Source organism: Spinacia oleracea, chromosome 4, assembly GCF_020520425.1.
Source record: "Spinacia oleracea cultivar Varoflay chromosome 4, BTI_SOV_V1, whole genome shotgun sequence".
In the NCBI taxonomy this organism is placed as follows: Eukaryota; Viridiplantae; Streptophyta; class Magnoliopsida; order Caryophyllales; family Amaranthaceae; genus Spinacia; species Spinacia oleracea.
Genome location: NC_079490.1, coordinates 180,024,640 through 180,044,696, shown reverse-complemented (window position 1 = coordinate 180,044,696; position 20,057 = coordinate 180,024,640). Strand labels below are relative to the sequence as shown.

The 20,057-nt window shown below is 37.1% G+C and overlaps 2 protein-coding genes across 3 annotated transcripts in view; one reads left to right on the top strand and one right to left on the bottom strand.

Moving 5' to 3' along the window:
- Window positions 1-15,342, top strand: part of LOC110775861 (MMS19 nucleotide excision repair protein homolog) — a 27,675-nt gene extending 12,333 nt beyond the window's left edge. For both annotated transcript variants that reach the window (XM_021980453.2, XM_021980454.2), the window contains 14 exons: window positions 2,032-2,118; window positions 2,223-2,946; window positions 3,591-3,970; window positions 4,336-4,403; window positions 5,694-5,799; window positions 5,923-6,773; window positions 7,281-7,356; window positions 7,450-7,561; window positions 10,510-10,586; window positions 11,842-11,922; window positions 12,372-12,451; window positions 12,543-12,595; window positions 12,965-13,060; window positions 14,593-15,342. In XM_021980453.2, the coding sequence (XP_021836145.2) occupies window positions 2,032-2,118; window positions 2,223-2,946; window positions 3,591-3,970; window positions 4,336-4,403; window positions 5,694-5,799; window positions 5,923-6,773; window positions 7,281-7,356; window positions 7,450-7,561; window positions 10,510-10,586; window positions 11,842-11,922; window positions 12,372-12,451; window positions 12,543-12,558 (2,658 nt within the window). In that variant the 3' untranslated portion in view covers window positions 12,559-12,595; window positions 12,965-13,060; window positions 14,593-15,342. The remainder of the gene's footprint in view (window positions 1-2,031; window positions 2,119-2,222; window positions 2,947-3,590; window positions 3,971-4,335; window positions 4,404-5,693; window positions 5,800-5,922; window positions 6,774-7,280; window positions 7,357-7,449; window positions 7,562-10,509; window positions 10,587-11,841; window positions 11,923-12,371; window positions 12,452-12,542; window positions 12,596-12,964; window positions 13,061-14,592) is intronic.
- Window positions 15,172-20,057, bottom strand: LOC110775862 (protein PAF1 homolog). Its single transcript, XM_021980456.2, has 12 exons — window positions 18,299-20,057; window positions 17,970-18,038; window positions 17,532-17,639; window positions 17,259-17,439; window positions 17,095-17,171; window positions 16,886-17,005; window positions 16,606-16,711; window positions 16,286-16,372; window positions 16,115-16,183; window positions 15,963-16,034; window positions 15,714-15,860; window positions 15,172-15,609 (listed from the first exon to the last, which is right to left on the bottom strand). Exons 1-12 carry the CDS (start codon window positions 19,225-19,227, stop codon window positions 15,454-15,456), a joined length of 2,121 nt encoding a protein of 706 aa, XP_021836148.1. The 5' UTR covers window positions 19,228-20,057; the 3' UTR covers window positions 15,172-15,453.

Genomic DNA, 20,057 nt, shown 5'->3' with positions numbered 1-20,057 from the left:
CATTATTATCTTTACCAACCACAGTTATTTATTGATTTTTGGTTGCAATTAAATTTTATGAATGCTTGGAGTCATGGACTTGGACTGTTGTATTACTCCCTCCGTATTTAAATAGGAGATACACTTGGCCGGGCACGGTATTAAGGAAGAATAGTTGAATGAAATAAAATAATAAAGCAAGTGGGGTTGGGGTAAATATTTTAATCAAGTAAAATAAGTGGGGACCATTAAATTTTGGAGGGGAATGGGGTGGGGGTTTATGAAATTAATTGTTTAATGTGGTAGTGGGTGGGGAGTATTATTTAATTAGATGGTGGGGTTGAAAAACTACTAAAAATGGCAAGTGTATCTCCTATTTAAATACGGCCGGAAATGGTAAGTGTATCTCCTATTTAAAATACGGAGGGAGTACTTTTAAAGGCCCATAATTTGTCACTTATTGCTGGCTGAAGCATTATTAGTTTGCAATTTTGTATCTTGGGAGGTTGGATTGTTTCTTACATTAATGTGAAAAAGATGGAGATACAACTATTACGAGTACAACAATATGTAAAAAAAGAATGTCTTGTGTTACTGATTTCCAATTTTCCAGCATATATTTCCAACCTAAGTTGTCCTCTCTTGATTCGGAATTTGTTTTATGCCTTTGTATCTCGGAATCTACTTTTTAAAAATTCTTGCATATTCAGATCCTTGAACATCCTGCTGTGGAAGTTGTAGCCAATAACCAGAGCAGATCTAAATTACAAAGAAGTTCCAATCTCCAACATGGTAGTTACCACTGCTGAACCAGATGTCTTGTCTTCCCTAACTTGGGAAGGGACCTGGTTTAATTAGCATGTACTCTTTGTTCTGTATGTTCTGATTACTAATGGTGCCCGGAAACACCTTCTCTCCAGGATTTTTCTTGATTTCTTCCCTGGTGCAACCTGATTATGTGTGTATTTGTTACTTAATTTGCTGTAATATTTAGTTGGATTCACAATTAAAAGGAGTATGCAACAAGAGAGTTTTGTGTATTAATTGGTAGGGTGTAAAACGTTTTCATGGAAAATGATTTTCCCCTTTTCAACCATTTTACGTTGTTTGTTTGGTAAGGGATGCAAAACAATTTTCCATAACTCTCTCAAAGGTGGAAAGATATTTTCCATTTGAAAGGGAGGGAAACCACTTTTCCACCTTTCCTCCTTACCTCCCTCTCCATCTCCCTCTCCCTTCTTCCCTTCAATCTTCATCATCTTCTCCCATTTTCTTTTAAAGAACCAAACAAAGGAAAACTAGTTTATAAATTGTGTTTTCCCTTGAAAAATGTTTTCAATGAAAATCATTTTGCACTGAAAACGTTTTACACCAAACCAAACAGAGCCTAAGCTTTACACTGCAGTATAACTTTTCTCAAAGAATTTAAGGCATGGTGTTCTGCAAGGGTGTGATTGATGCTTGTAATATTGTTGCCAAGGATTCATGGATAGTTAACGAGACATTTTGTGTTCCTCTATGTCCAGGATCGTCGAAAATTCCAATTATATGGAGCTCCATCGAATCCGAGCTTGACAAGTAGATGTGGATAGTTGCTATCACTAACATTGATTCATTGCATTTTCCTTTATAGCATGATTATGTATGTTAGGAGTAACTTAGGATCTTTATGAACTACAGAACAGTTGCTGTTTATGAATCTTATTGTTAAGTATATTCCAGAGAACATTCATTCACAAAGGCAGTAATAAGCGAAAGGCTATTTCTTGTGCGGAAAATGATTTGTTATTGAGCTAAGGTACCATTTTTGCTAACCTAATTGAACCTCCTTATAATTAAGGGTCCAACTGACTAGGTCACCAGGGCTTTGGCGATTTAGGGTATTGACTATACTTCAGTTATGTATTTAGGAAACAACACAAACTCTATGGGCTTCGGAATCTGAAATACTACAAAAAAATCTTCTGTTGCTTTTGAATCTTGTGATTTGTATAAATTTTGTATGCAAATTGTCGTCCTTTTATCTTTTTTCATAGTTCTCTTCATGTACAGATGGCGTTTTCTGCTTCACCCTTTTTTGAGCCATTTGCTATTCCCTTGCTTCTGGAGAAACTTTCCTCAAATCTGCCTCTAGCAAAGGTTAGTTATGGATGCAACATGCAGTTTCATATGTGCCTCAGTGCAGCTAATATTAGGGTTTAATACCCTTATTTCTCTGTCTGAACTTGGTTTTATGTTGGCAGATAGATTCACTTAAATATCTAAGCTGTTGCACTGTGAAGTACGGGCCTGAAAGAACAGCAAAACATGCTGAAGCTATATGGAGTTCTCTAAAAGCTACTCTTTGTAATTTTCCTAGAGATGATATTTCTTCCTCTGCTTCAGATTTATCAAATGGTATGGACTTTGAAGAGAACGAAATTACAGAAGAAGCTCTAGGTCTTCTCCAAAAGGTTGCCTCACAACAGAACACAAGCTTCCTGAACTTAGTTCTTGAAGATAAGGATATAATCAGCCTTGTCAAGTCGTTTACTGCTGCTGGAAGTTCCGTTTCTGTTTCGCCAAAGAGCAAGCAGGAACTTTGTTTTGTTGGTCGTCTTTTCTCTGTTTTGGCAAAAGCATCTACTTCTTCGTGCAATATGGTGTTTGATTCCCTCTTCCTCCGTTTGTTGGAAAATCTTGGGGTTGCAGCAAGTACTTCTTCGAAAGATGTTCTAGTTATAGAATCTAATTCCCCTTGCCAGAAATTGAATTCTGGTGTTCTTTATCTTTGCATTGAAATCCTTGGTGCATGCAGAGAGTTAGCTGTTGCTTCAACTGAACTTCCTTCAAGTTTTAATTTTATCGATGATGCGTGGTGCCAGACTCTTGTTGGATGTTCTAGTTCATTGATGAAGGCATTGATTTCTGATCTGGTACCAATTTCGAATGAAATGTATCGTGAAATAGATATTTCCTCTTTAAAAGGTAAATGCTTTAGATCTGCAATATTTCTTTGGTAGCATGGATTTGACTAATTGAGTTTTTGAGGGTACATATACAACATAAAAATGACTGTATGTTCAATGCGACATTGTCTGTACCTATTTACTCAACTGTGGACACTATAACTTCCCTGCTGCCCCTTTTTCAGATATCTTTTTCCTTTCCCCTCGTCAGGAGGGATCAATATTGTGATAAAGGGACTTAAAAAGAAGAAATATTTGAAAAGAATTGTGTGCAGGATAATGTGGAAAGTTTTGGATTTAGGTTCCACTAATTTAAAATTTTGTTTGATTACTTGTATATCCTTTGTAAAAGAGATTCTTCATGTGAATGATATAAATTGAAATCTCCATTCAAAATTCCGGTATTGAATCATCTCTAATCTTTCTACCTACAGGGTCTTTTCTCTGTAGGCAGAAAATTTGATGATTGCTTGAACTATGCCAAACGCTATCTGGAATTCTGTGCACCACCTATTGAGATTACATCATAAAATATATAAATATATCTTGTTTTTTGTTTCAAATTGTGTCCTAAAAAAGGCTAAAATTGATAATCAGATGTATGGAAGTGGAAATTTGTGACCAATTTATTCTTATCTATCTTTTTGTTACTATGTGTTGCAGTAAAGGGTCTTCAGATTCTGGCTACATTCCCTGGTGATACTGCTCCAGTGTCAAAATCATTATTTGAGAACATTGTTACTACGTTGATATCAATTGTCACTAATAATTTTAATGTGACTGCATTATGGAAAGCATCAGTAAATGCACTAGCAGAAATTGGTACGTTTCTGAATGATTCCTCTTATTCTGAGAAGTCGCTGAGCTACATGTCTACCGCTGTTGAGAGGATGATTGTGTTGATCTCGCTGGATGATTCCACAATGCCTTATTCTCTACTTCTAGAAGCACTGTCTAAAATTAGTGCTAGCGGGTATACGTATTTATCAAGAATTGCTCAAGAGTTGCAAGAAGTCATGTCTGCCAAGTTCACTAAACTTTATGTATGCTGTTATACCTTAACTGTTTGACCTGTTGCATCATATGATATTAATGGACTTATTCCCTCCGTCCCAATCTAATTGCTACAAGCACTTCTTGGCGCAAATTTTAATGGAGGTAAAAAAAGTGAGTTGGTAGGTGTGGGACCCACCTTTGGAGAAAAAAGTAGAGAGATTAAGGACTTACTAAAAAGTAACTTATGTTATAACTACACCTAAATAGCATTTGTGGCAACTGAATTGGGTTGGAGGGAATACATCTGTATCTTGTCCATGCATTCTGTTTTTTTCACAAGTCTTTGTGTCCCTAACTCCCTATCATGAATTTACAGAAGCTGATAATATTACTTTGGCTTTTTATGGAATAGGTTGACGGAGATGTGAAAATAAGAGAGGAACTGGTGCAGCTTTTGGATTGCTACTCTAAGAACCTATGGTATTTACCAACTAGAAAAATACTCCATCCAACCCAACGAAGGGGTCGTAGTATTTATTAGTTTATCCCTCTTTCTTTAATATAATGCATTCTCATTAAATCACCCTTATTGTATCCACTTTGGTAACACAGTACTCCCTCCGTGACTCCGTCCCTATTTATTTGATCTATTTGACTTTTTCACTATTCACACACCATACCACTTTCACTGTCTGTTTTTTGCTAATATATGTGAAAACCAATGAGTGTATGTAAAATTTTGTTGGGTTTATATTAATATATATATATTTTCAAAGTATAAACTTCTTGTAATTTTTACTATCAGATAATTAAAGGTTCCCTTGTTCCATCTCTTGAACTTCTTTGATCCAGCTTTTATCTTCCCTATAACTAGAGCTTAGTTTTGCTAAATCATGAGTCTACTACCCTCTTAAGGAAACTGATCTCATGAAGTTTTGTAAATTTGTCCATGTTTGATGTTTTTATGGTCTAATGTGCATATTGAAATGGCCTATTCCCTCCCTATTACCATTTTCTTGCCTTACATATAAATGTTTGATCATGCAGAAATCATAATCTAATTCTCCAATGTGATGCAAGTATGTAACTGAATTTCCATTTTCCTATGCAAACTTGGGAATAGAAACAGGAGATGAGCAATATGTACATAGAACACCCCTAGGGAAACTGGTCTATTTTGTGTGACTTGTTTCCTTGTAAAAGCTCTATTTGGCTTGTTGTTTGGTTAAAAACCATTTACCATTGGCTTCTAAAGGAGCCGCCTTTACCATTTACTCATTTTGTATGTCCTTATAGACCAAGTGATCAAAACCCTTGCTCTAACCTTTCTAGTTAACCCTACACAATCAAATAATCCTTTGTCTACGTTCCTTTTTTTGTATAGGGTCTTTTGTTCTGTGCCTTCAGTTTATCGTTGTATCTTCTCCACTGCATAACCCCACTAGAGTATAAAACCAAGAATAGTATTGAATTCAAGACAAAACCACCTGCATTTATTTAATACATTCAAAGAAAATTAAGATATCTTCGGATGATCAAACTTTTTAAAAACCTTTTCCAACACCAGGTATGTTCAGTGTTGTGGGTTCATTGTAAATGTTATCTGGTTAACAAAAGTTCCTATCTCCATCTGTACGGCCTTCTAGACACTGCTGTTTTTTTCTTTCCACTCTTTTACTCAACCCCCATTGGTTCTTATCGCTGAAGGCAATCAGCAATGGCTGAATGAGCAGAAATTGTTGACCTGAGTGTCTTTCCTTGTGGGTTTAGGTCCGACTTGCTTCAGGGCACTGAAAGTGTGCCATTGCGCCTAGCCATTGATATTTGGGATCAAAGTGAAGCGGCCATGGGAAGCAACTTTTGTGTTGAAGGAGAGGTGAGTACATAAGTTCATTTTCATGCCTTGTATTATGTTCTTTACCGTGCAGATTAGTTCCAGTTACAGTAAACAATACTTTCTCTATGATATGAAAACTAAAGTTTTCCAATGGCTTAGCAGCTTCTCGATGCAACAAAGATGGCCCTAAAGCTAGCTGTTGCAGTGTTGTCTGAGGAAAATCAGTTGCGAATCGTTGCGAAAGCTTTTGAAGTGATCTCATCCAATTTATCTTTCTCACCCAATTTTGTGCCTTCCAAGTTAGAAAAGTTGCAAACATCAGAAGATACAGATGGTTTCACAAGTAAAGATGAGTGGCTTATATCACTGTTTGCATCTGTAATTATTGCCCTTCGCCCTAAGACACAGATTTATAACATCAAAGCTGTTTTTGAGTCATTGCTGATGGCTTTCTTAAAGGGTCATATGACATCGGCTCAAGCATTGGGTTCAATCTTCAATAAAATGCCTCTGAAAAACGAGAACATGCATGACTCTAGCTACTTTTACTTGGATGATGCTCTGACATTGGTTTTAGAAAGGAGCTTGGGAAGTTGCAGTGACCATTTTCTTTCAAGTAGTTCTGAGATGTATGGATCTGATGAGCTTTGTCCAAGTGTAGCTGTTTGTGCGCCGCCTCAAGTCCATTGTATCTCTGGGCTTGCATGGATTGGGAAAGGGCTCCTAATGAGGGGGCACGAAAAGTTAAAAGATATAACTATGGTTTTCTTGAGATGTTTAGTTGAAATAGAAGCCTTAGCTGAAAATAGAGGTTGGTCAGACAGAGAGGAGATGTGCCCATCTTTGGCAAAGTCTGCAGCAGATGCATTTCATGTTCTTATGGGTGATTCTGAGGATTGTTTGAATAAAACATTTCATGCAACTGCAAGGCCACTTTACAAGCAGCGGTTTTTCTCTACCGTAATGCCAATTTTGCTGTCTGATGTGAAAAAGACCCATTCCCCTACAGTAAGGTATCCAGATTGAAGCATCTTGACCTCTTAATTTTTTTTTCTCCCCTCCTTGTTACTGTTAATTAGGTTATTTAAGTCGCCACAGAGTGTGGAGTCTTGGCTCTCATAAGTGCTTCTGATTCTGCTTTTAGGATAACATTACCTATGAGTTCATCCCTCAATTGTGGCTCAATATGTATTTCTAACCTCTGATTAAATAACGCCTCTCTATCACTTCAAAACGAGCATGAAAATTCATTGTGTTTTACATGCAAATTCAAGTTTTGTGGTTCCCAGAACAGCCATCTTATTTTCATTAGATTCTATTTCATAACTGCGATTTAGAAAACTACTGATTGTGTTTCTTAATCCTATAGTGGATCTGTCAGCCACTATTTTAGGCTAGCAGAAATCTTGCAGAAACCTGTGATGTTGTCGTTGTAGCTACGACTAATTCTTATTATTGCACGATTTAAATGCTTTTCTAGTGTTGAGTTTGACGTAAATGTGTTATCTTTGCAATTTCAGATCCATGCTTTACAGGGCAATTGGACATGTTATCTGTAATACACCTCTTGCAGCTGTCTTGTCAGAAATAAAGAAGGTCTTGGTCTCTAATTTCACAAGCTGAGTTTTCTTTTCCGTACTACTGGATACTCAAGCTGTAATTGAGCTTTTTTTTTTTCATTTTTTGCAGCTGCTTCCTGTACTTTTAGATGTTATCTCTGTACTTAGTGAGGATATTCTCAGTAAAGACATGATCTACAATCTCTTGCTGGTCCTTTCTGGCCTTCTCATGTATAAAGGCGGTACGTTATTCTGCTTCACAGAAGATGACATTATCATGCTTTTCTGTGTAAATAAGTAGACACTGTTTGTAGCCTTGACAGAGTTTGGATGATGAATTGATGACCAAAAATATTAAAAGATTACTCTATGTATAATGTTAATATTATTTTGATAAAAGAGTTTGTCCTTTGTGTATGTTAACTCCCAGAAGAAGAGTCCAAGAAATGAGGACATCCTCTCCTCAAGTAGGAAACAATATTACAAATTCACCCAATTCCTTTGAATCTCTTTGATCATATAACTCTTGAAAGGCTTAGCTGCTTTAGCAGTTAGGCCATGACATCGCTGGAAATTTTACTTTATCATACAGCAGATGACATGAATCTGAGACTCCTGAAAAGTATTGGTACTTTGGGAGTTCCGCTCCAACCATACACCACATAATCATCATAACTTCTTTTCACCGCATCAACTTTTTTCTCTTTCGCCCATCCATACCCCACAAAGAAAATCTGTAACCAATCAAAAATATTGAAAGGACAAACCCAAGACTCATACTATGAAACTTTTGGAGCGGATTATTGAGCAAAGACTGAGGAGAACTGTGAAAATTTCGGAGAACCAGTTTGGATTTATGTCTGGGAGATCGACTATGGAGGCCATTCATCTTATAAGGCAACTAATGGAGAATTATCGGGATAAGAAGAAGGATTTACATATGGTTTTCATTGATTTGGAGAAGGCGTATGATAAGGTACCAAGGGAAATTATTTGGTGGGCATTAAGTAGGAAGGGAATTCCAAGGAAGTATATTGATATCATCAAGGACATGTATGAGGGAGTTAGCACGAGTGTGAGAACTAGTGTTGGTAAGACCGAAGAATTCCCCATTATGATTGGAGTGCATCAAGGTTCCGCACTTAGCCCGTTTCTTTTTGCTATAGTCATGGACGAATTGACGAGGTCAATCCAAGATGGTATACCCTGGTGCATGATGTTTGCAGATGATATTGTGTTGATTGATGAAACAAAAGGAGTGGAAAGTAAGTTGGAGTTATGGAGACAAACTTTGGAATCTCGGGGTTTTAGGCTGAGTAGAAACAAAACGGAATATATGGAGTGTAAGTTTAGTGGAGTCCAAGATAGAGAGACAGGGGGATTACCTTAGATGGGAAAATTGTCCAAGGCTCTGAAATGTTCCGTTATTTAGAATCTATTATCCAAAAGGATGGAGAATTGGATGTCGATGTGGCCCATAGAATCAAAGCAGGTTGGTTGAAGTGGAAAGGTGCCACAGGGTTCCTATGTGATTCAGGCATGCCCCAAAGATTGAAGGGAAAATTTTACCGCACGGCAATTCGACCGGCTTTGTTATACGGCACGGAATGTTGGGCAGTGAAAGATTGTCACGTGCACAAGATGAATGTGGCGGAGATGCGCATGTTACGTTGGATGTGTGGGCATATAAGAAAGGATCGTTTGAGGAATGAGATTATTAGGAAGAAAGTAGGGGTTGCACGGTTGCACCGATTGGGTTTAAGATGATGGAAAATCGTTTAAGATGGTTTGGCCATGTAAGCAGAAGATCAAGTGATGCCCCGGTTAGGAGGATAGAAGGGTGGCAAAATGATAGAATTGCAAGGGGTAGGGGAAGACCTAAGAAAACTTGGAGGAAGGTGATTGAGCACGATATGAGCTTTATTGGGATTGAGGAAAATATGGCGTTGGATAGGACAACATGGAGGGAGAGAATATATATTGATGACTTCATTTGACTTATACAACTTTCATGTTTCTGTTTCTTTCTATTTTTTTAATTTATTTTTTATTCGTATTATTATTTTTTATTTTATTTTTAAAATTCTTTTGAATTTTTTATTTTTACATGCTATTTTGAAATGTACTTATTTTACTTATTCATTTATTTTAAACTTTACTTATTTTTATTATCTCTTACAATATTTCTTCTATAATATATATATATATATATATATATATATATATATATATATATATATATATATATATATATATATATATATATATATATATAATATTTATTTTTCTCTTATCTTACTTTCATTAATTCCACCTTCTCTTCCTTGCTTTTTTCTTTTTACTTCCTGCTCCTTTCTGGTTTGATTGGTGACAATGACAATCTCCTACGACGGTTCATGTTAGCCGACCCCAAATCATTTTGGGACTAAGGCTTTGTTGTTGTTGTTGTTGTTGTTGTTGTTGTTGTTGTTGACAAACCCAAGACTCCTGCAAACTTAACAAGCCATTTAACAGTGAAAAATATGGCAACAAGATTTACTGTTATCTCAGGATACCATATAAAATATCAGGCAAAATTGCCTAATCGGGCTTGGAGCCTATCGTTAGTACTAATTCTCCGGTTCTTCCCCAATGCCAGCATTCACATAAAGGTTTATTACCTTTAGAGGAACCTTTGTCTTCCAGATGAAGCTTGTAGTAAGAAAAGCTGTTACAGGATCAATTTGAGCAACATAGAGAAGACTTGAAGAAAAAAAATTCCCTGGAAGAGACAATCGTACATTGAGTATTTGAGTGTACTTGGATGCATTTAGTCTCACCATTTGTAGAATGTAGAACTGTAGATAGAGGACCATTTTGCAGTTGATTGGTGAGCACACCACCACTTGGATTTAAATTTTTACTTGAACCCAGCTTTGTGATGCTTGGACCATCAAACCATCTCAAGTTGCACGTTGATTTAGATGCCATTTTAGAGGTTAGAAGTAGTCATCAAACTCAATGCGTAAATACATTCATCGAGAGCACTCACTTATTGTCTGTCTAGAAGATAATCAAACAACTGGAAGACATTATACTGAGCTTGCGATATGTCATATGTATTTCGGATGTCTATTATATTTCTGAAAATTATTGCTGCTTCCTTTAGATACCAAATAAATATCAGTTTTCACTTTTCTGTCTTATGCAGGACAAGACATAGCTGTGGAGAATGCCCGTATTATAGTAAACTGCTTGACTGGACTTGTCTCTTACCCCCATAAAATGGTAATGTATCTCGCTTAGTAGCCTTTTTTCGACTCTAGCTTTTGTACATAGTTTGGCATAGAGGGAACAGGTGACTGGTGAGCATAATCGAGTACCCAGTTGAATCTCTTGGAACCGGTCAGACCGGATCTTAAATTTCTGGAACCAGTCTAACCGCGTTCTAAATTGCTAGAACCGGTCCGCTCATTTTCAGATTTATATTTTCCTACTTTTTTACTTACCTTTTCCTGCTTTTTTCAATAATTGGATAAGCCTCCTCTTTTAACTGCCCACAAAATGAATGAAGAGATGAAAAAACGAAAAAATGAATATAAAAAGGTTGATGAGAAAGAGAGATACAATTCTAACAGTGTATTAAAAGTAAAAAATCACGATATGAACTTTCATCAAACAACTTATGTACAATTACATTCTTCCGATAAGTCAGTACATACAAATCAACAAGCTCCAAAGATAATCAAATCCAATCCCACATTTCAAAACAATAGGGGAGACCACGTTTTTGGCGAGCCTAATTCAGAAAACTTAGACAATGACATCAGTTATTCAGGATTTTTTGAGGATGAAAGATGTTTAAAATTTGGTGACTTTGAAATTTGAATACGACGAAGCTCAAAAAAACTAATGAAAACGAGAGATTGAAAGTCCAGATCTGAGAACTTGGAAAGGAAGAGAGGAGGCAGAGTTTAGAGTTTGAGATAATTTGAACTGAGCATTTTGTGGAAAACTTTTTTGAAAGACTAATAATGGGCTGCTGGGTTTACGCCTTTTAGTTACAAGCTAATGGAATATATTGTACAGAATAAACCCAAAATAAAGGCCGAGTGATCGGGTATCCGGTTCCCGAACCAGTTCCAAAGGGTACCTAGTTCTGGAACTGGTCCCGACGGGTACCCACCGAGCAACAGGTCTTAAAAACCAAGAACTGAAACCAGTTATGACTAGTTGCATGATCTTGGAACCTGCAGGTCCGGGATCGGTACCCAGTGTTTTTTGCTCCCTAGTTTAGTAGTTTAGCATGCCTAATTTTGCATGCAATATAGCCCTTTTTCTAGTTTTTTTTTTTAATAATTTTTTATCAGTAAGTACTGAAATATGTTTTTATTTACAGATATTTACAGATCTAACTGCAGCTTGCTTTGTGCTTCTCTCTACTAGACCTGTAGTTGTGAAGACTGATGTTGCTAGTGTTCACAAAAGTATATTTTTCTAGATTGAGTAAAGTGATTGATTTCTTCCTTATGAATTTATGCAGCTTGTACGAGAAACAGCAATACAATGTCTTGTTGCTGTGTCAGGGTTGCCCCATACAAGAATCTATCCCATGCGCTTACAGGTTAATACACCTTCCTATATACACACAAAAATGTAGCTGCTCTTCTTTTTCAGTTTCTTGCAGAATCTTCATCTGTGCCTATGAATTCTTGATTTCTATACCATCTTCCCTAAGGATCAACACAGTTTCTTGGTGGGGCAGAACCTTCTTATGGTAGTTTACGGCACATTGCTGCATTTTTTTTTGGCAAAACAAAGGTATATACGAGGTGTCAAAATGTGTGCTAAAGGAGGTCCTGAGCAAAAACCATCATGCCCTCAGGCTCCATTATGTATAACCCTGAGTTCCTGTCCGCATGTTTTATCACTGAGCAATTAAGGAAAATTATGATGACTGGTGAACTGAATAAGTTGTGAATAGATAACTCTCTCAAATATCCCTCCCCCCGGGTCAATGTAATTCCAAAGAGATGGAAATGGCTAATGTTGGATCTTCATGTTTGATAATAGGTGCTAAGTGCTTTATCCAAGGTTCTTGATGATCCAAAGAGGAACGTTCGCCAGGAAGCTGTCAGATGCCGGCAAGCGTGGTTTGTATTTCTTTTTTCATTCCTCCTTTATTTAATTCTTCATGGATACTACTTTTGTGCTTATTTTGTCTTTATTGATCTTTTTTCCCAGGTCTTCAATTGCATGAAGAATTTTTTTATAATTCAGACCAAAGGAGTTGCATGGTGAGCTTATAAATACTTCTACCAGAACTTTTTATAGATCTAACTAAGGATGGAGTGGTTGGAGTTGTGCAGCGTTATCCTGACTTCTCACGAAAGATTGGAGATAATCATTTTTGGAGAGTAGGACTTAAAGGATAATTGTTGAGAAATAAAACTTACACAATAATTTCTAAAAGCATGAAAGGAAAAGAGGGGTGTCTTATTAATGACTCGTAAAAGCTGCAGTAAAGTCGACAACTAAGGGCTAGAGTAAACACACGAAGGGATAGGGTGGAGAGAAGAAGTAGCAGCTCTTCCTTTTCATACCTTGTTTTTTTTTTTTTTTTCTCATGACTGATACATACTAAATTGTTATGTTATTTTGTGTAGGTATTTTGTTACTTCCACTTAGTATGGGATGGTAATCTACCATTGTGAAGGTTGTATCATCAGAAACCAGCAAAAAAATGTAGAAGGCTTTTAGAGGTATAATTGTTTCAATTGTCAAATACTATCTCTCATGCTGTTATTTATTTCTCCATGGCACAGTCTTGATTTGTTATGTATAAGTTCCCATCCCTATGGAGCTCCCCATACCGAGAAATGGCAGCATATGTACTAGGTCCTTGTTGCCTTTATTGTGGCTCTGAAATAGGCTAGGGGAAAAAAAGAAATTAGGACAATGATAATTTTCATTAGTAGTTTGCTGAACTTAACTAATACTTGGTATAATTTTGTAACTATGCAACCCCATTCCTACCGCAAACACTAAAATAAGGCCAGAGTATCCGGAGCCTTGTATCTTGGACTAGTTAGTTAAAAGGAAAATTAAGACTGGATGGTCTACCTTGTGGAAATTTGAGAGAGCTTCACCCTGTTGTCCGATGCGGCCACTTGACGAGGGATTTGTATTTTTAGTGAGCTGACACCTGTGACTGATAAGTGATTTGATCAACTAGCCTTGAACGCGAGCTGTGAATAAGAATTATCAATTCTACTAGGAAATAAAGATGAGAGTTTGGTTTCCTGTACTTGTGATTGGAGGAAGACTAAAAACAGTGAAGAGTACCAGGTGGTTAATTTTGTGCAGATTCAGAGAAGCTAAGCCAGAGGTGGAATCTAGTACCTAATATTTGAGGTGAATTGGGACATGTAAGGATATTGCTAAATAATTTCTATATTAGAAAGCTGAATGGAATAATGTACGTTTGTATTTTGGATAGAATGTTGGAAAATCCAGTTCTCAGGGTGCCTTGCCGTAGGTTTTATATTTTGTTTGTGTTACTGGGATATGTATGTATCTAAGGGCTAGACTCTGAAATTTTCTATGTTTTTGGTGCAATCTCAAGTGTTCATACCCGTGCGGGGTTGACATGGATACTTGAGGTGAATCAAAGATTAACAAGTCCTAGTAGCATAAGTTGGAACCGCATACGACATGACTCATCGACCATAGCATAGGCATTTGACTCATATCAAAATTTGAACATGGGCAGTTTCTTAGTTACTCACATTAGACTCTGTTTGTTTCCACGGATTTTTTTTTTCAAATACACAATGATAAAGTAGTTTTCCTTTGTTTGTTTCCTAAAAGTTGGAGAAAAAATGGAAGTGGAAAGGAGAGGATGGATGAGAGGAAAGAAAAAGAAATGTAGAGAGGAAATTATGGCATTCGGCATTTCTTCTTTCCAAAAGGAAATATATATATATATATATATATATATATATATATATATATATATATATATATATATATATATATATATATATATATATATAGTTTTTGGTTAAAAGAAGGAAATTGTTTTCTACCCCTTAACAAAACAAAGAAAAAAAGATGGGAAAGTCATTTTCCGGAAAGTATTTTCCGTCATAACAAACGGAGCCCTAATGTACTATTCACTTGAGGCGCAATTCACTGACACAGTATGATGGGTTTTGCTAGTTTTTCGTTGCTGCTTTTAGATTTCCTTTTACTGTTTCCAGTATTGTTTTTGAGGAAAAAACCATCTTTGCAGGTCTTTTGGAAATATCAGCTCTGCTCATTTCAACCAATTCGCCGTGTAAACTTGGAACTGTGTAGTTGTTTCATTGCTTCTTCCACCGTCTTGTAATTACCATTTACTCAGTTAGTGTATGTGTGTGAAACAAGTCCATTACGCTTTGGCGCTGACTATTAATATGATGTTATCAATCTCATTATTGATTATATTTTTTACTTATCACTAATTTTAGAGTTAGTACTGAAACTTTCTTCTGACATTGCTTCTGTCTCTTGTGTAGTAAATGTTTACTTGATACCAAGAGTATTTGAAATATGGTTGGGCGTAGAAGTGTAACATGTAACAGTTTTAATTTTATTATGTTATTATTACAGTGAACAAATATTCTGGTAATTAGTCATCATGAATCATGCTGCATACATAAATCCTGGGATTAGCTTCAGGGTCCATCAGCTACTTCATATCAACAACGGACTTTTATTTATTCTTAAAGTGTTGCTGATTTACTGAACATACAAAGTGTTCCTCAAGAGATATTATTAATCTTGTAATCCTTACACATTGTACACACATCCTAACAGTACAAAACTGAAATATTTGAATCGTTCTGATTAACTATATTTTTGAAATGTTAAATACATAAATGTTCTCTACTATCTACCCTGCTTTCAGCGGTACTCCAACCCTTGGACTCCCACTATTGTTGAAGCTACTGTGATCTAATCTTCCGAGAAAGTGAAAAGAAAAAAGGAAAAGAAAAAAGAATGCACTACAAAAATCAAAGAAAAAAATGGACTACCAAAAATCTTAGAAATTAGCTATTAGAAAAGTTTGTTCTTGGATACTTTGGTTCAACATTTACGTTAATGTCATTCGTCAATCAGACATATAGTCTTCTCCTCCACTATAACGACCTATTTGATCATCCTCAGCATCCTGGTCATCCATATGTTGTTGATCCTCTTCTTCAATATCAGATTCCGGCCTGCTTGATCTCGATGGACCTGATTCTGATCTATAGTAGGAATCATTCTGAATACATCCATCACACATGCAATTAGTCCATGACCATGAGTTAGTAATTTAAATTCCTTGATATCAATCAGTACCCATAAGATTTGAGTTAAATACCATACCACTGTTTCTTTCCTCTCGATGACAGAGGTGGTTTCCCTTCTTCTGACAGTAAGCTTGCCTGGCTGAACAAATTGCTCTCCATCTTCCCTGGACGACCTTCCTTCTTGCGCTCTCCTTTTTCTTAGTACAAGTTTTGTTGGAAGAGGCTGCAATCACAATGACATTATTGTCAATGTCCCAAACAAACACAAAGCTCATGGCTATGTGCTTATGTCTCTTATTTTTAGAGGGAAGGAAGTTGACAATACCAAGTAGCGAGCAGCATCTTCGTCAAATGACACCAAGTATGTTGACAGTTCATCTGGGTCTTCGCCTTTTACCTGTATTGACCAAAAAAAAATTAGCATCAATTCCAAATAGAAGTAAAATGGTGAAAGACAAACAAATAATAAATACATACATCCCAATTATATTCTCGGACCCAGGAGTATGAGACATCCTCATCTTCATCATAGATGTCTTTTGATAGCTGTCAATATCAACACAGGTGGTCAGAAAAGTTGCTAACTGTAGTCCAGTGCAAGTGTAAAACACTACTGTCATTCAAAATATAATATCAAATATTATCTACCTCATCTGTAGACGGGACCATGTATCCCAAAAATCGTTCAGGATTCTCCGGATCAAATCCTGCTGCAGTAAAACTTTTCATTACAGCCTGCATCAAAGCATAAAAGCAAATTAGTTAATATAACAACACAGAATGTATCAGCTTGAGAAAACAACAACAACAACAACAACAAAGCCTTAGTCCCAAAATGATAATGTATCAGCTTGAGAAAATAACTAAAATTTAATAAAGTAAGCTATTATAGTGTAAGTTAAGTTAAATATGTGAAGTCAATACAGGGTTATCAATTGAGCTGCTAAGTAGTCAAACTATAATATTACCTTTGATTCAACATCCTTGCGAATAGATTCATGCATTTTGCTGAACAACTCCGAGTCAGCAGTAGGTTCTCCATCAAAACTGGCGACAACAAACTGATCTTCTAAACTGTAGAATCATTTCATGCATGAATCAGCAAGATACCTCTAATTTGTATGAAAGGCAAATAGCCATTAGCCAATGTAGTAAAGAAACAAATAGTCTGTCATCGAAGCTAATTAACATTAAAAAACCATGAAAAAAAAACAAAACTGGTGAACCAAACATATGCAATAATCATACCGATCAAAGTACGGCAGCAATGGTAGAACCTCTAAAGGCTTCAAGTTTTTATTGGTAGAATGTACAGGGCGTAATTTGCAAGCCTCAAATGATGCTTGAATTTCCTGAATTTGTCTTTCCCTGAAAAGAGGAAACAGAGGGTTGAGCAAAAAGTTACAAGAGATGATTGTGTGTCACAAATTTTAAAACAAAGGTTAAATGACTCAAACCTATTGTTAACATTTTGCAGAAAGCTACGCCCTTCTCTCATTTCACGCTGTTCTTTTGCTTGTTTTTCAGTCAAGGACTGCAAATACACACATATTTCAGTCAGTTAATGGAAAATTCTGTTGCAGAGGCGATGGAAGATCACAAATAAATCATATGGAATAACCTGTTTGGTCCCATCATTGCTAAGAGGAGAAATATACTGCGTCTTAACAAGCCAAGATAGACCTTGATCACTGGGGCGCTCTTTTCTCTTAATTCCATCTTTCTTCAATGGGGTCACTTGCTCATCATCACGTAGCAACTCCTCGTCTTCTGGAGCAAGAGGATACCTCTCTTTGGGAGGGCTGTGAGTGAAAAGAAGAGAACAAAATAAATAAGTTGCTGTAGAGAAGCAAATACACGGAAACAGTCCAAAGAACAACACAAGATGATATACTTGTAAACACTGAGATCAAGGAGGTCAAGTGGAATGCCAAGATCAGGCTCTACATATAACTTTGGTTTATGCATTTTCTCCAATGAGGTGATAGTATACCGAGTAAATCTGCAAAAGCAAAGGAAAAGCGTTAAAACACTCCAAGAAGGCAGGTGGAATCATCTGTCACCTCTAACCAAAGTCAAATGAGAAATCTCGGGCATTAAATGAAGAGAACTTCAATCAAAATGACTACCATCACTTGAACAATATCGGAACAAAAGTGGTACAAAAAACTAGAATTCGTCCATGACGCTAAACATCAACATTAGTGAATATTGGGAATAGGAATCATAAGCTTCCAATTTACAACTGCTAGATATAAAGCCAACCACCAAAGGAGTATAGAGCACTTAGCAGAGCCAAAACAGAACCACAATACCAGGTAAGACTACATACCTATCCTTCTCTCTTCTCAAAGACATAAGCTTTGGCTGGGCAGATGGATCAGGCAATTCATTTCGGAACCTGTCATGGACAATATGTTAGAGTATGCATTGCAGCAGAAAGAACAATAAGGAAATATTCATACAGCTCCATGAAAGCTGCAGAGAGCATGATCAGTTGAATTCAAGGGCACAGTATACATACAGAAAAGAACGAGTAACTAACAAAGTTATAAACAGGCGGAATGGGTCACCCGAGAATATATGTCCATCAAAAGGGAACTTTCAAAGTAATGAATCAAATAGCCAAAATTAATGTCAAATGAAGGGATAAACACTTACTTCATCCTGCACATAAATGCCGTTTGTCTCTTCATCGGGTTTTCATCCCTGTCGCCCCCTAAAACTGGAGCAGTCCTTTTCTCACCAATCCTAGACCCTGAAATCGAAACATTACCGCCTTTCACTGCAGAAGGCAAAACCTGAGGCGGCTTCTGCCGATTCTGGGCCTCTTTCAAGTGCTGTTTATGTCTCTCTTCTTGCTTTTGCTTCTCCATTTCCCTCTTTTTCCTTGACCTCCTTTCTTCTTCCGTCTCAACCCTCCTCGAAGCCCCATTGGCTTTTTTCAAAGGACCAGGAGGAACTGGAGGCTTCTGCTGCCTTGAAGATATGTGGTGATTTCCCTCTTTCGAAACCCTTCTGTCTCTCTCACGCCTGCCTCTCTCTCCCCCACTATCTTTATTCTGAGAAGGTGGTGGAGGGGGTGATGACAAAGGGGGTGGTGGTGGAGGAACAGATGAACTGGGAGGCGGGGAAGAGGGTGGTGGGGGTGGGGGAGGAGGGGGTGGTTGCAATGGCTGTAAAGGAGGCTGTTGTTGACTGAATTGAGAGTATTGAGAAGGGTAATACTGTTGTACATTCCCCGAGTTTTGACCACCGGAAGGAGGCGGCGGTGGGGGAGGAGCATACGATGAATCAGGTGGAGGCGGCGGTGGCTGAAAAGGGTATTGTTGTGATTGCTGTTGGGATGGTGGTGGGGGTGGTTGGTATTGGTGAGTAGCTGAATTATATCCTGATTGTTGGAAATTCTGATTGGGGGGCACTTGTGTATAGTTTTGAGGGTAAGGAGGTGCAGAACCCCAATTCTGTGTATACTGACTCCCATGAGATTGGGGTCGAGGGGGCGGTGGTGGAAGCGGGTTTTGAGCAGGCTGTGGAGGTGCAAATGATGGTTGTTGTGGCGGAGGAGGGTATGGCCGGTATGAAGCCATAGCCCAAATTCTCTATTGAATTCACAATTTCTCAAAACAAACCAAAATACTTCCCCAAAAAACAAACCAGCCACAAATTTTGCACTGGGTCACTGTAATTTTTGAACCAAGAACCTTAAATCAAACCCAAATTGGACAAAAAATCCGGCAGAATCACAGTGTAACCGATAATTTCACTGTTAAGTGAACAAAAATTAATAAAAACTAAAGGGTGGAAATTTTGATTCAAATCCAGAAAACCCTAAGTGACGAAAATAAAAATTTGCCCAACTATAAGATTAAACCAAATAAAAGTTTAAACAAAGCCCTAATTCACTAACCTTAAGCGAGAAAATTTTCAGCTATATTTACAGAAGAAAGCGCAAAAATTTGCAGAGGGGATTAAGAGAAATCGGGCTTTTTGATTCCCAGGGTTCGTCTAATTCCTCAAGTTTCTACCCTGAATCTGCGATTAAGAAAATACCCAGAAATTGCAATGAGATTTAGAAGGCCATTGATTACTTCCCTTTTGTTCCTATTCTTCGTTCTTCAGCAATCAACAGTTTTTTCCAATAGATTGCGGATTTTGCAGCTTCAATATTAATATTGTTGAGTAAGTTGAAAATTTGAAGGTTTTGATTGTTGTTAAAGAGGGATTTATTTGTTTGTAATATATGTAATTCACTCCAATCGACAGTGTAGTTGTATATAAGTTGATATCCAAAGCGGGGTTGCCCAGAAAAGAAAAGGAAACTGGGAGCAGCCTCTCTTTGTTACTACTGGTGAACGGTGATGAATAATAACGGAAAGAAGAGGGAGAGAAAGATTCGAGGATGAAGCGCCTGACAGTC

Excerpts from the sequence above, each read along its gene's own strand:
- LOC110775862 (XM_021980456.2), bottom strand. The coding sequence starts at position 19,227 with ATGGCTTCATACCGGCCATACCCTCCTCCGCCACAACAACCATCATTT. Across the intron at positions 16,712-16,885 it reads TTGCTGCCGTACTTTGATCG|TTTAGAAGATCAGTTTGTTG; the intron begins GTATGATTATTG and ends ATGATTCTACAG. Across the intron at positions 16,373-16,605 it reads GCAAGGATGTTGAATCAAAG|GCTGTAATGAAAAGTTTTAC; the intron begins GTAATATTATAG and ends GCTTTGATGCAG.